At 43.1% G+C, this 15,540-nt stretch overlaps 1 protein-coding gene across 4 annotated transcripts in view; it reads left to right on the forward strand.

Moving 5' to 3' along the window:
- The window catches only part of TMC5 (transmembrane channel like 5), a 69,234-nt gene extending 53,957 nt beyond the window's left edge, over nucleotides 1-15,277 (forward strand). For all 4 annotated transcript variants that reach the window (XM_069983756.1, XM_069983757.1, XM_069983758.1 and 1 more), the window contains 9 exons: nucleotides 4,219-4,316; nucleotides 4,397-4,492; nucleotides 7,652-7,727; nucleotides 8,195-8,328; nucleotides 9,348-9,521; nucleotides 11,487-11,565; nucleotides 12,884-12,982; nucleotides 13,240-13,282; nucleotides 14,519-15,277. In XM_069983756.1, coding sequence (XP_069839857.1) covers nucleotides 4,219-4,316; nucleotides 4,397-4,492; nucleotides 7,652-7,727; nucleotides 8,195-8,328; nucleotides 9,348-9,521; nucleotides 11,487-11,565; nucleotides 12,884-12,982; nucleotides 13,240-13,282; nucleotides 14,519-14,961 — 1,242 coding nt within the window. In that variant the 3' untranslated portion in view covers nucleotides 14,962-15,277. The remainder of the gene's footprint in view (nucleotides 1-4,218; nucleotides 4,317-4,396; nucleotides 4,493-7,651; nucleotides 7,728-8,194; nucleotides 8,329-9,347; nucleotides 9,522-11,486; nucleotides 11,566-12,883; nucleotides 12,983-13,239; nucleotides 13,283-14,518) is intronic.
- The last annotated feature ends 263 nt before the right edge of the window (nucleotides 15,278-15,540 follow it).

The following is a 15,540-nucleotide window of genomic DNA, read 5'->3' on the forward strand; positions in this document are numbered from 1 at the left end:
GCAGGGGCCAATTCCATAGACAGTGACACTGGGGCATGATCTGAAATAAGGATGGGGTGAATATGTGGATCAGATGCCAGGGTGAAGAGAGAGGAGTGGAGTAAGATGTAATCAATGCGAGAAAAAGTGTCATGAACATGAGAGTGATGAGTGTATTCTCTTGCTGACGGGTAGTGCAGCCTCCATGGGTCGCAGATGTCTAAGTGTGTGAGGAGGGCCAGAAGTGTGGGCGTGGGAGGGGCAAGACGATCATTTTGGGCAGATTTATCCAGTAAGGACTGAAGAGGGGAGTTAAGGTCACCCTCGAGAATAAGTGGCTGGAGGGTCCTGGAGAGCAAGAAATTAAGTAAGGAGGAGTAAAAAGTCTGGTTTGGTGTTGGAGGAGTGTAGACATTTAGGAGAGTGTAAGGCTTATGTGCAATGTGGACATCAACACAAAGAAAATGTCCCTCAGGGTCGGCATAATGATTGTCGATTGTGTATGGGAGACGTTTACTAAACAAAATGGCGACCCCTCTCCGTTTCGTGGTAAAGGAGGCTTCAAGATAGTCTGCCAGCCACGGGGCTTTGAGAGTGGGGTGGTCATTATGTCTCCAATGTGTCTCCTGCAAAAACACAATGTCTGATTTTAATCGTTTGAGATGGGAGAGGGCTTTGGTTCTCTTGATGGGAGTGTTAAGTCCCGCTACATTCCAAGAAACAATGTTAAAATGAGTGGGAGTGGTATATGTGTGGACATGTGGTGCAAGGTGGGTACTCATCCTATTCCGCTAGGATCCTGACACGGACGTTGGATGAGAGCAGCAGGGCACGGGCCAATCCCATCCCAGCGAGCAGGTGGCACCATGCAATGAACGGAGCACTGGTTGCGGAGAGACCCACGGGCAGGTTCAGGGTAGAAACTGTAGGGGAAGAACAGATGGATATTGTAAATTAAATCCCATGTCAGTAGTAAAAGGAAAAAGAGTAAACAAAAACAGTTAACCATCATAACAAACAGTAGGGAAAGTAACACAGCATGGCTGTAGAGTCCCGGGAGTCCTTGATGGGAAGGCTTCAGCAGTGGGGGAGGGTCCTGCACTACTCCGAGGAGAACTTGCTTAGTCGGGGGGAATGGCAAAGTGTAGTGATGCCTGTTCTGGGTCTTCAAAAAGGAAGGTTCTGTTGTCCACGGTGACTCGCAGTCTGGCTGGATATTGCAGTTGAAATTTGTGGTTGTGATCTAGTAGGAACTTGCAGATCAGCGTGAAGGCTCTGCGTCTCTGAGTCACCGTTGCAGAGTAGTCTTGGAAGATGAGAATAGTGTGACCTTGTACTTTAAGTGTGTGTGTGTGTGTGGGGGGGGGTTTGTACACTCTGAGGATGGTTTCTTTAATCTGAAAATAAAAGAAGCGTGCAAGGACTTGTCGAGGACGGGCAGGACGATCTTTTTTCTCAGGGCCGATCCGGTGGACCCGTTCTGTCATTAAAGATGGAAGCTCCAGGGAGAGGTCAAGTGCGGCTGGTATGGCTGTACATACAAAGTTGGTGAGATCCTCTCCCTTGATTGTCTCCGGGATCCCCAAGAACCTAAGATTGTTTCTTCTGCCCCTATTCTCCAGATCGTCCAGTTTGTCCTGCAGGGCTTTAATAGTGTCAGCTTGAGTGCGGGTTTGTTCTTGGACAGAGGCGATGGAAGTCTTGTGTTCCTGAACTCTGGTTTCCAGATCGTTCACCTTTTGCATATTGGCGCTTATTTGTGTTAAGGCATTTGTAATAGAGGTATGAAGAAGGTCCAGTTTTTTATCAAGCAGTGGCATGATGAGTCTGGTAACCTCTTGGGCAACTGACATGGCCTGTGACTCTGGCTCGTCGCGATCTGAACGAGTGGGTTGAGATGACGGCATTGCCTCGTCCAATGAATCTTCAGTGTCTATGGCCCACGTTGGTGGTAGTTGGGTGATTCGGGATTTAGTTTTTTTTATTTCCTTGCGTAGGAGATGGATGAGGAGTGTCACTCAATTTAAAGCTCCTTAGTGTTTCGTGCATGCCCCCAGTGGAAGTGGTAACAAATTTGTCCATGACATGAATGGTGAAGCAGGCAGACCCCAATGAAATAAGATGGGACTCCGGGAGATAGCCACGCTGTGTTCACATCAGGGAGGTAACATATACGATATGAGACAACAGGTTTTTGCGAGCCTCAGATTGATCTCAAACGACCAGGCTGCAGTAAGGATTCAGATGGTTGAAATCTCAGACTCGCAGCACAATGTAATTCAGAGTTTTGACTGGTATAATGAGTATGCTGCCCTCCAGTGGCAGAACAGGAAAGCAACCACAATAAGGGCTCAGAGAAGATATACGTTGTTAGGCTGAAGAGAGCGCTGCTGCCCTCTAGTGGTGAAACAGGGAACCAGTCAAATGAGAATAGCAATGGAGAGCGGAACAAGCAGTCGGCAAGGAAGATGACGAGCAGGCTGGACCTCTCCCCCTCAAGTATAGACCACAGGTACAGTTCTCTTACTATTGGGGCTTAACTCTGGTTGCACAGGAGTACTGATGGGTCACTGTGTCTAGTCTCAGGTACAGTGGGGAGTACAGTTTATGCATAAAATGGCGGCTGCTCCTCTCCCTGTGATCTGCACCACGCAATTGCTGGCGTTTAAGTGGTGTCTTGGGTACTGGGACGTCAGGTGAGCCCTGAGATGTGAGGCCGCACTGAGATGTGGTAGAGACAGCATGTGGGCAAGATGGCGGCCGTCTTCCACACTGTGTTCCTGCCGTGCCTCAGAGGGGGGATCCAACGGCACTTATGGGATCTCAGGGAGGCAGTGTGCGCGGGTCGCACATATAAATAGCGGCGTACCGGGCCGCTTTGCTAAACAGCCAGGGGCTCGTTGGTGGTACCTGTGGGCCTAAGCAAGATGGCGTCGGCTGGCGCTGCGGCACCCGCTCCTGCAGCAGCCCGCGCTTGCGGCAATGCCCTTACTTTGGGCCGGACTCCGGTGAAGAGACCGAGGTCTCTGATGGCAGATGGCGTCCCAGGTGGCTCTTGTGCTTTGGGGGTCATCGGCTAGGGCTAGTATGTGAGCCCGGGGCGCGGAGCCAGGATAAAAAGCGGCCACTCTGATGTCCCGCCCACCGGAAGTCCCTGTTCTACTATTCTATATTGTGTTTGTCTGTCTTGTTCTGTGTTTCATTTACGCAGCATTGGGAACGCCTTTGTGGTTGTCCGCGACCGTTTAGGGTCGACCGAGGCAAGTAGGTAGGGTCAGTGGGTGGGTTGAGATCCAGGGCCCACTGTCTCTGTCCTGTCTGTGCTTGCCAGTCCTGACAAAAGTGATACAGGTATTGCGCTAGAGTGTCTTTGGCCTAGGCCTGCATTGCCTCTCCTCCCCGCCCTCCTTACCATTAAGAATGCCCCAGGCAAGATCTCTCCTAGTCACGACTTGTCCGAGCACTGCAGATGTGCTGGATCTTTAAGGCACATGTGCATTGTTCAGACAAGTGATGAATAGAAGAAATCCTTCTAGGGGCATTCCTAATGTTGAAAATGGCGTGGAGGACGGACGAAAAGGAGGTGCAAGCCTATGGCATAGACAGTCTAGACCACGCTTATTTGACACAGGGCTGCTGCTTTTTAGGACAATAACTGCATCACCTGTTGAAAGGACCCCAGGACAGATCTAGGGTCAAAAGCAGCTATCTGACTGTACAAGCGGTTTGGGGGGGGGGGGCAGATTGTGAGTACAGAGGCGCTTTGTTTATTATTATTTCATAATACATCTATTTAGAGGGTCGAACTCCATTTTTTTGTTATTGTGGTCTCCATCCTCTGCTTCTTACACAACCTTAAGTTAAAGGATAAGATTCTGCCTGTAGTTGCCACTAAGGGGAACTTACTGTAGGGGCTTATTAAAATTACATTTATTAATTTTTTATTTTAAATGATCAAAAATCCTCCTTAACGTGCAGTAAGCACACAATTTGGAAATCTTTGTCAGAAAATTGAGCTTTTATTTGTACAGACAGATGTCACAAGATAGATGAATACATAGATAAAATCAGTCAGTAAATAAATGTTACACCAAAATCATCATAAAAAAAATTGTGGTAGCAACTTGGAGATTAAAAATTTGAGGACTTTTTGTTGTTTTATCCCGAATGTTTTCTGCTATTGATATACGGAATGTTTAGCCAGTGACATTTGCAATGATTGTGAAATCCATTCCATAGTGCTGGGAATCCTACATCGGACAAGACATCTATCGCTTGGTTGTGATTGACTTTCTCTTTGTGCTGGTTGGTTCCTTCTTTGGAGAATTTCTGAGAAAGTAAGTTATGTGATCATACTATGTCGGGTTATGGTTTACATTTGTATCGTCAGCTAACCTTTGGATATATTATTTTGTAGGATTATTGGGACATACTGTTGTAAAACATTAGGAATTCCAGAATTCGATATTGCACGAAATGTCTTGGATCTTATCTATGCACAGACATTGGCCTGGTACGTAGTGAAGTTCTTTATATTATATTCTATATTTGTATAGTGTGCATTTCTGAATGTGATCTCCACCAAGCAAAATAGGGGTTTTACTTGTGATCACCTTTCTATGAAATGTCTATGAAAAATCCCACAAATAACAGCAAATTATTTAGCAAATATTGGGCATACATCTGTTAGCCAAAAGGTAAGGTGCTGCAAAGAAAATCTCACTTTTCTAAACAGTGTTGAATTCAGCCACCACAACTAGTTATAACTGTCTATTGTGGTCTAACATACCCTGTTAGAAAGGGAGGTTTTCTAGACGAAACAACCCCTTTATCTTGAAAGGTTTTTTTAGATTAACATCAGAGATGAAACCCTGGCCCAGTCGGCCCTGTAAAATGGAAGGGAACAGGTATAGAGGATGTTTTTAGCTGCCTGGAGCCATATCTAGCCAGCGCTCCAGTTATTTCCCTTTCTTTTTTTACCCTATCCCCCCCCACACACACACACACACAAACACCAATCCACTAGAATTGTTACTATATTTTTCAGCTCCTGAAATACACATCAGGGCTAGTACTGTCAACTGGATGGTCACTACTATTCAGATCTCATGAAGGGTGCTCATGTTCATGCCTTGTTGACAGGGGCATACAGTAGCTAGGATTTACAACCCACACCCCCATACTCATACTCGCCTCGCCCGGCACAGTCTCATGGCATTCCTTTTATCTCCCTGCTCTGAAGCACATGAGTGATGGCATAGAATTTAGCCTTACAATACAATGCTGGCACGTTATGTAGGCTTAGACTATTGACATAGAATGTGGGCACAGAAAATTGTATAGAATGCTGACATACAATTTAACCTTAAAATGTTAAAATAGAATGTTGACGTAGAATATTGACACTGAATGTAGGCTCGAAATATTGATATTAGGGATGGTCCGAACCTGCCGAGGTTCGGGTTCGTACGAACCCAAACTCTCTGCAATGATTCCCACTGTCTTCCTCCTCCGTGGAGATGGTGGTACAGCGGGAGGACCACCTGGAAAACTGGGATACAGCCATAGCCATAGGCTGTATCCCAGTTTTCCTGCTGGTCCTCCTGCTGTATCCACCCGCTGCACTGAGCGGCCAGACAGCGGGAATCTGATGCCGAGCGTTCGGGTTCATACGAACCCGAACCTTGGCAGGTTCGGACCATCCTTAATTGATATACAATGATGGCATAGCATGTAGGTTTATAATGTTGGAATAAAATGTTGAATTAGAATGTTGGCATAGTATGTTGACAAAAGATTGGCATAGAATGTAGAAATGGAATGTTAACACAGAATGTAGACCTAGAATATTGACATAAAATGTTGACATAGAATGTGGGCACATAATGTAGAGACAAAATTTGAAACCTTCATTCATAGCCAACATTCAATGTCAATATTTTGACAGACTGTTTACATAGAATGTTGATTTAGAATGTTGGCATGGATTGTAGGCTTAGAATGTTGACATAAAATGTTTACATAAATGTTGACATAGAGTGTTGGCATAAAATGTTGACATAAAAGATTGTCATAGACTATATCCATATAGTGTTGGCATAGACTGTTGGAATAGAATATTGACATACACAATGTATGCTTATAATATTGGCATAGAATGTAGGCTTAGATTGCTGGCATTAAATGTATGCATAGAATGTTGACCTGAAATGTAGGCATAAATGGGAAGATTTATCGCAACCTGTGTACTCGTATGCCAGTCTTAAAACGTAACTGTCATATTTTTTTTTATTGCAGAAATCAGTAGTATAAGCGATTTTAAGAAACTCTGTAATAGGTTTCATCAGCCAAAAAAGCCTCTTTCTGTACTCAAAAAGCAATTTCCCAGCCTCCCCCCCTGACTTCTTATCTGTGCATTATCAGGCAAACACGTCTTCATTACAGAGAAGCCAGTGAAGACGGGTTCTGCTCTCTCCATTCTATCCTTATGGAGGGGGGAGGGGCCGAGGGAGATGAGGGAGCAGGAAGAGGTGACATGAAGGTCAGCTGTTTGTACAATGTCTGGGCACCTAAAACGCAGGATTCTGGGCTCAGAAAGGTCAGTGCTTATCTATGAACTTACTGAGAGAAGATTGCAGGGTGTTGTGCTTTGCAAGACTGCTCCGTGCTCAGTCACTCCTAACAGCCCCTCCCCTCTCCATAGCCACATAATGGAGACAGAAATCCTGCTTCTTCTGCAGTGAGGGGGGAGGCTGGGAGATTGCTTTTTCAGTCCAGAAGGAAACTCTTTTGGTTTATAAAACCTATTACAGAGTTTCTTAAAATCGCTTGTACTGTTGATATTTAATTTAAAAAAAAAAAATGACCCTGAAATGACAGTTACGCTTTAAATGTGCCCCAGAAGGTTGACATATTATGTTGGTATATTATGCATATTATGTTGGGATGGAACCTTGATATAGAATGGTGGCACTGGAGATTTGTTGGCATTTGTCTGTCTTATGTACATGTCCATTTTTAGTTTATCTATATTTTGAAAACATTCATATCTGGTCAAGAATGTTCTTATAATGTCTGATAAGGGGATTCATGGAGTAAAGATTAATATGAATTTCAATTAACACAAAAAATAGCATAAAGAATAATATCACTGCTATTGAATGAACATAAATTCATTATGATGAATGATGAATTAAAGTGATGCTGTATCTAACAACCCACCTCCCCCAAACCACTAGTACCGTCCGTTTGATAATAGTAAATCCTTCCCATTGTTTTTTTTTTAAATGTTCCTGGTGCTTTGGTTAGGGTAAAAACATTTTTTTAATCTGCAGCAGCCTAGACAATAAGGAGTGTCATACACACTTTTTAGACAAGTGGAGAATTGGAGAGATCCTGCCCACGGGTGTTCCTAATAATGAGGAGGATGGGAAGGGAGAAAGGAGAATCGGCGCAGGTCTAGGGCTAGACATTCTAGGCCACGCCACATTGCTTGGCTGCTGCAGATTAAAATATAATTTTTTACCCTAACCAAGGCACAATGGCACATTTTAAGAGACATGACCGGGAAGGACCAGGGGTTTGGATAGGTGGTTTGGTGGATACATTATCACTTTGAGTAAACTGCAAATACAGTAAGACCTAATATCTTTAATTTTTTTCTCTTTCACAGGATTGGAATCTTTTTCTCCCCTTTGCTACCAATAATCCAGATGATCAAACTTTTTATAATATTTTATGTTAAAAAGGTAATACATTAAAATACAATGGGACTTAACCTATGTGAAGTTAAAGAATATTGTGACATCATAAAAAATAACAGCGTGAATGCTAAGACAAACACTATTGTGATAACAATACAATAAAACATAGTCTAGGGGGAATACAAAAACACTGTTGTTATGTTCCCACAGAAGAACACAGCCTGTAAACAAATTCAGTAAAAATCTTGACCACAGCAAAAAGAAACAGGCAGGGAAATAAAAATGATAACACCAACTAAACATATATTAAAACAGGAACTCTTTATTTCCAGACAGTACTGGAGGCCAGTCTATTTTATTTAGCTATTGAAATCAATGTACCTGTCCATGCACCGATATATCAGCCATTTTGACATTTTGGTAACATATAAGGCACAAATGTAATGTGAACTTAGCCTTGGAGGTTAATTTCTAGAGGCCCAGACATATTTTCTTCCCTTTTCACTATCTAGGTGAGCCTAATGATGAACTGTATTCCTCCTCGGAGAGCCTGGAGAGCATCACAGATGACCACAGTCTTCATTTTCCTTTTGTTTTTCCCATCACTTGCTGGAGTCCTGTGTGTTGTTGGAGTCACTTGGTGGAGGTGAAAAGATAACTGAAAGCATGTCTATTAAAGTAGTATCCTTATATTTTTTTCCAAGAAAATACATACAATCATCCAGTGTGAAACTTCTTCCAGATTTTGGGCCATTGTGTGCTCTACTTGGCATCTGATTGATTTTGGGGAGCTTGCAAGTATGAGATCTTAGCACCTAATAGAACCCTAGAGCACATGTGGAACAGAGTCAAGCAAGCCTGTGGATTAGTTGTGCAGTCCTCACACCAGTCATATTATGTGTCTCACTGGTTGCAATGGCCTGGGACTTTCAGATGGACTCTTTATACTTAATAGGCTGGCTGATATAAGTGTCAGAGGTTTTGGTGTGCCAGACCCCCTGGTAATGAAAAACAACTTATAGCTAGTCTTACTAAAGTTAGCAAATTCATCCAACATAGAGATCCAATTCTTGAACAACAAAGTTAGACAGGCTTTAGGCTAAAGCAAGGTAACCCAAGGCATTGGCATCTGTAGGGTCTCTGGAGCTGGTCCGCTTTATTTCAGCCCTCTTTGTTGCTAGTCCTATGGTTTTCTTCCTGAAGCACTGAATGATGTTAGAGTTTAGAGGTAGAAAAACAATTTGTCTTCTCAGTACCACATGTCCCATCATCGGGGTGCAAATTGGATTTACAGATCCAGACTAGGTAGTAAGACGCCTTGGATCGAATTCCTAGATGGAATAACCCACAAACACCGGAAAAAAAAAACTACTTTTGCCAACTGCAGAATTTACAGACAGTTAACAATTCTGATTCTCAGACTGGCCTGGTACATTACAGGAAACATAGAATAAAATATAATAATCAGAACAAATGATAAGAAAATGACACAGTTTTCACATTTGTAATAAGGCATTGGGGAGACAACATCCAACCACAGGCATTACATAGCCTTTAAATGTCCACAGGAAATCTACTGCGTGGGAAATGACCCTTACGGTGTACAGTTAATTTTGTTTTGCTTTCCCAAATGGTATCTTTAAAGCTTCTTTTTTCTTATGTTAGACGGAAGCCTTCGGAGTTGTGTGGGCCTTTCCGGACACTGAATACTCCCTATGACTCAATTGATAAATGGATCACTTCTATCAAATTATTTGACAATACAAAATGGGTTGCATGGATTTACAACAACCTGGTTGAAAGTGTGCTCTTCTTTTACATTCTCACCCTGATTGTTTTGTAAGTATAATGTAGGTACTGTATAGATGTTGTTGCATCAAAATTGAGCAGCAGTCTGGTCTTATTTATATTATACCTCACCACATTCAATACCATTGTGTCCTTTGTGTTTCATGTTACTGTGTGGTTAGTGTGTGATTGTACTGAAATTAAGGATGAATCTGATTAAAAGGGGCACCACTACTGTTAAATAAGATGATTACTAAGATTCACAGTGATCGACAGGGCAGGGAGCCAATAGTTCTTCGCTCTGTCAATTAGAGGGCTGTATTTAACTGTAAATGCTCAATAAGAGTGCTTACCGTTAAAGGGCCAGGCACAGCAACCCGCATCTGCTGGGTGCTGACATAGACCCTCGTAACAAGCCCAGGATTTGTTGCACGGTCAGCGAAAAGGCCTGGGTGGGATTCCTTTGCCCCCTCCCTTTTGACAGCAGGTGGTACCACCTGTAGCTACCACTTTAACAGGTCTCAAGGCAGAATCCCCCCTTTGCTGTAGCTGTATAAAGGATGAGGAATGGAGTAAATAAAATGGAGTAGATTAGTGTTAGGCCTTATTCACACGTCCCGTAATTTACGGATCCGTATTTCCGTATTCGAGTTAGTGCACATTGTTGTCTTTTGGGCTATTCACACTCAGTAGATTAAAAGGAAGGAAACCAATGCTGACATGTCCTAGTGCGGACCTAGATTTGGTTTACGCATGCTCTAATAGAAATAAATGGGATCCGCTAATTTTTACGGATTGTAACTAGAGATGAGCGAAGTCGAGCATGCTCGAGACGATCCGAACCCGAACTTTCGCATTTGATTAGCGGTGGCTGCTGAACTTGGATAAAGCCCTAAGGCTATGTGGAAAACATGGATATAGTCATTGGCTGTATCCATGTTTTCCAGACAACCTTAGAGCTTTATCCAAGTTCAGCAGCCCCAGCTAATCAAATGCCGATCGTTCTGGTTCGGATCGACTCGAACCCGAACCCGGTTCGCTCATCTCTAATTGTAACCTGTTTGGCATCCGCATTTCCGTAAAGAGTACGGAAGAGTTATAATTGACATGTTGAAAAAAAAAAGGATTTACAGAAATACTGATGCACTACATATGCCCAATCTGTAATTTTTAGTGGATTGTACAGGTGGATAGCAGGAGAAAGCTACGGACTTGAAAAAAATACTGAATGTGTGCATAAGGCCTTAATGTGTAGAAAGAAACTGGATTCCTTCAGCTCATGTAAAAAGTTCCATTTTTATTATAGCAAATCTTTAAAACAATACCCAACGCGTTTCGAGCATGCCTGGCTCTTAATCATGGCATCTATACAACATTTACAGAACAAACGAAGTGTTAGTGCACAATCACACAAACGTGGTTAAAAATACATACATCCACATATTTGTCACAGGGGAAAATGTGAATATCATGATGAGTTGTATACACATCGTTATCATATGCCCTTATAAATCCATGGATTACTTAGTATATTTATTGAGCATATTCCAGTCAATTGCAGTACATCATAACTATGTGTATATAACTCATCATGATATTCACATTTTACCCTCTGACAAATATGTGGATGTATGTATTTTTAACCACGTTTGTGTGATTGTGCCCTAACACTTTGTTTGTTCTGTAAATGTTGTATAGATGCCATGATGAAAAGCCAGGCAGGCTCGAAACGTGTCGGCTGTTGTTTGAAAGATTTGCAGTATTAAAATTGGAACTTTTTACATGAGCTGAAGGAATCCAGTTTCTTTCTTTGTCATGGACACCCCGGAATCCAGGGGCCCTACCTTCGTGCTCAACAGTTACATATGATGCAAGGAAGCATAAATTCTTAATACTGGGAGCTGACCACTCTTGCTTTCTTTGTCTTAATGTGTAGATATAAGAGGCACAGTTTATGCATATGGAATGTGCATATCGCAGGTGACAGCTCACTAATCATTTTCTGTTTTGCTGCAGAATTATCTCATATCTTTACTGGCAGATTGTCCAAGGGCGGAAGATAATGGTGAATCTGCTGCTCACACATATAGCTAATGTAAGTGCATGCATCAGTTAACAGATCTGCAATTCATTACAAATATAGGTTTATACAAACTATACCATTTAAATTATTTTGCACAAGGTTTGCTAAGTATTATTGGAAAAACAATTTTATATCATTTATATGCACAAAAATTGCGTCGTTTCTGCCACATCACACAGCTTTAGAACACAGCTGACACCTGTGTGAGGCAGCAAAACGTTACCATTAGAGATAAGCGCTATTCGAGCACGCTCGAGCCCCATAGTTTGGCATTTGAATACTGCCTCATAGGCTGTATCAATGTTTTCCTGGACTCCTTAGAGCTGCATCTAAATTCTACAGCCACCGGTATTCAAATGCTGAACGATTGTTCTTGAGTATGTGTAACGCCCGGAGTAGTGGATCCACTGGACCGGCACCAGCGATGGCACAAACCTCACCAGGGAGCGGAGTCTAAGGGGCCGCTGGTTTTCACCAGAGCCCGCCGCAAGGCGGGATGGACTTGCTGCGGCAGGCGACCCCCAGGTCGCTACCCCTGGCTTGGTTGCTGGTGTCGGCAGGCGAGGCGTGGCAGGAGATGGCACAGGCAATAGTCTGCAGATGAGAGAGCACGTGACAGGCTGGACACGGGAACAGGTGGAGTGACAGGGGAACAGGAACCAGGAATGGGGACTTGGGACCAGGTAACGGACAGGACTCAGGAACAGGGACTTGGGACCAGGTAACGGACAGGACACAGGAACAACAGGGAGCTGGGCCAAACGCTATGGGAAGCATGTAGAGGCTCCAACACTAAGGACAGGGCATGCTGGGATTTATAGGGGAGTGATTGGTGCCACTAACCAATTAGGAGCGCACTGCCCCTTTAAATCTGAGACAGCCGGCGCGCGCGCGCCCTAGGAGGCGGGGACGCGCGCGCCGGCCGGCACAGACCGCGACATGCACGGAGGAGAGGTGAGGCGCCCCAGGGGCCGAAGCAGCAGCAGCGCCGGGTCCCTACACAAGGACCCCGGCGGCTGCACGGGACAGGAGGCGGTCGCGGCGGCAACCCGGGACACGGGAAGCCGCCGCGGCCGTGACAGTATGTTCGAGTAATGCTGAGCTCTAGTTACCATGTTTGTGTATATGATGCAATAAACCAACTATTTTTTTTTTTCATTGTCGCTTGATTTCAGCGCTATGGTTTTTCCAACAATATCTATCTATCTATCTATCTATCTATCTATCTATCTATCTATCTTGTATCTATCATTTCTCATGTCTGTCTGTCGGTCTAACTATTTATCTACCTTTTAGTTGTAAGATATCTTTTATATTATTACATTTTCAGGAAGGCAAAGATAAGTCATTTTTGCTTGAAGAACTCAGAAAATCACAGAAACCAAGTGGAGGAAGTCGCAGTGCACCTCATCAGATAGCACAAAGACAGGTAAGAACCTTACAATATAAGGCCATGTTCACATTCTGTAAAACACCGGCCTTTCTGTGACCCGGCTGGATGTTCTTTTTTTCTTCTGAACTCGGATGCGGCTGAGTTGCCTGGCAGCTAGCGATCCCAGACGGAGTGTATACTATATTTTATTTACAGTACTTGATATTTTGTCGCGGTTAATACTTAATATAATTTTTATCCTTTTTGGATTTATAATTTTGCCATTTTATGTTGTTTTGCTTTATATATTTTAGGATAAGTCATCACAAAGTAGTGAAGATCAGCGGACCGGTTATGGTAAGTTACAAGTTCTCTGTTCAGTAATGCACATGTCTGTCTATGAATATTTATTTGTAAGCATAGACTGGTCCAGAAAGAGTTTTCATTGGTGACCTTTACAAAAGGAGCAAATCAGCTTGTGGTTTCAGGAGGCTTTGGGGATATAGAAACATAGAAGATTGTCGGCATAAAAAGACCACTCAGTCCATCTAGTTTGTCCCACTAATGGAGGTTATCCCGATCTATGTACAGAAATGGTGAATAACTGCCTGATCGTTGGAAGCAATCTCAAGAATAGGTACCCTAAGCTCCAAACAGAAAGGATCTGCAGTCTACAATGTGCACTTGTAAACACCACTCCGTTCTGATGAGAAGTTCAGGTCCCTACTCGTGTGATCACAGATGGGTCCCAGAGGTCAGGCCTCCTGTGATCAGACAGTTGCGGTGGGAAAAAGCCTTTAACTGTATTACTACACGCTGATCAGGTCGTGATAAAAACTTGATTTAAGCAATCTGATGTAGATTTACTTTAAATGGAATTGATAAACTAGGATGGCCCTCCTATTCCTTTCTGTGGGTGGTAGGTTTATAAAAGGTGCTTCCCATCCTGGAATTAACACACAGGAAAAGGAAGTAAAATACCCGCCTTGCCAATTACTGGCTGCAGTAAAGAACCCCAGTCAGTGATTGATTGAGTGGGCTTTCCTGTGTGTTGAGATGTATTGTCTGGGGAGCATAAAACGTTTTGTGTCCTCTGCTTTCCTCTTCTACTCTTCCCACGTCCCAGAAGGATATCTTCCAAAATTAAGAGGGGGACTTACACCTGCCCATCTCATCTTGGAAGGTATAATTCATAGGCATGGTAAGAGCTGAAGTGGGTGTTGTGGAACAGATGACTAGAGATGATCGAACCTCAGGATTTAGCAGGTTCGATCGAACTCGAATGTTCTCGAACCTGCAGCAATTTGATTCCCAATGCCTTCCCGATCCGTGGGGAAGGATGAGACAGCCCGAGTACCGTCTAGAATTCCGGGATACAGCGTAGGTAATAGGACCAGGAAGGCATCGGGAATGAAATGCTGCAGGTTTGAGAACGTTCTCTTTAGATAACATATTCTTCTCCCCCGATAACCTCTTTATGTTGGTGGCCACTATAGGGTCAGCTTCAGAAGATCTTGGTAATCAGCTGTTATCTACTAGTTCTGCAGCTTTCATAATGCCGTCCTTCAGGAGTTTGTATATTTGTCCTTACAGAGTCCAGACCACAAAGTAGTCGTGGATCCAATGTCTTGGAACCTGCTGTAAAGGATAGCGAGCAAATAGAAGAAAGTTCTCCTATGGCAAACAGAAGAGCATTTAATGATAATTCTGGCCCTTCAGATACAATGGCAATGATTATGAGGGCCAGGCAACAGGCTGAATATGAGGAACAGCAAGAGAAGTATGGAGAAGCAAATAGAGATGCCATAGAGATGGAGGTAAGAGCAAGGCAACAGGATGAATATGCACAGGAGCAACCACAGTACAACGGACAGCAGCCTCAAGACTATGAGAGACGACCGTCATGGAATCGTCCAGGTCAGTCAGATGAAAGACAAACGGACGGTCATGAAGCACAACAGCCTCGAAGTTCCTCAAGAACAGATGCCTTGGCAATGGCAATGAGAGCCCGACAACAGGCAGAAATGGAGCAATAGATCTATATTGTGAGAATACATTAACCTTCTCAGACTGATCCAAAAGACTTTAGATTCAATGTAATATAAGTAGACATCAAATCATCAAACTCTGTACATATGTGATCCTTTTACCAGTTTACAATGGAGGACAACATGTTCTATGAAGTTGACAATTATCTGAACTTGAGAATATTTGACACACATATTTTGTGCTACAATGTTGATGTGCAAGAACAGTGTATGATAAAAATATTCTGTATGACAAAAATATTCTAGATAATTAATAATATAATTTATTAAATTTTAATGGTCTGAATGACCTGGTTCATCCATATTTTCTCTCTCGTATTTATTCGTGTGATTTATCACATTTTCTTCCTTCTCTATATGTCTTGGTTAACATACTGTTTCTATTTTACTTCCAAATTGTGGCAACATTTTGAAGTAAAATACAAATTTAAGCAAACTGGGACACCTAGTAGGGGAGGGTGTGGGCTACTCATATCAGGTGGAACTGAGTTACTAGCTTGTATGATGCCATAGAACTAGCACCACAAAGTGGACCAAGTTTCCCATTTCATTTCCTATTCATTCCTA

This window comes from Dendropsophus ebraccatus, chromosome 9 (genome assembly GCF_027789765.1).
Source record: "Dendropsophus ebraccatus isolate aDenEbr1 chromosome 9, aDenEbr1.pat, whole genome shotgun sequence".
NCBI classification, from domain to species: Eukaryota; Metazoa; Chordata; class Amphibia; order Anura; family Hylidae; genus Dendropsophus; species Dendropsophus ebraccatus.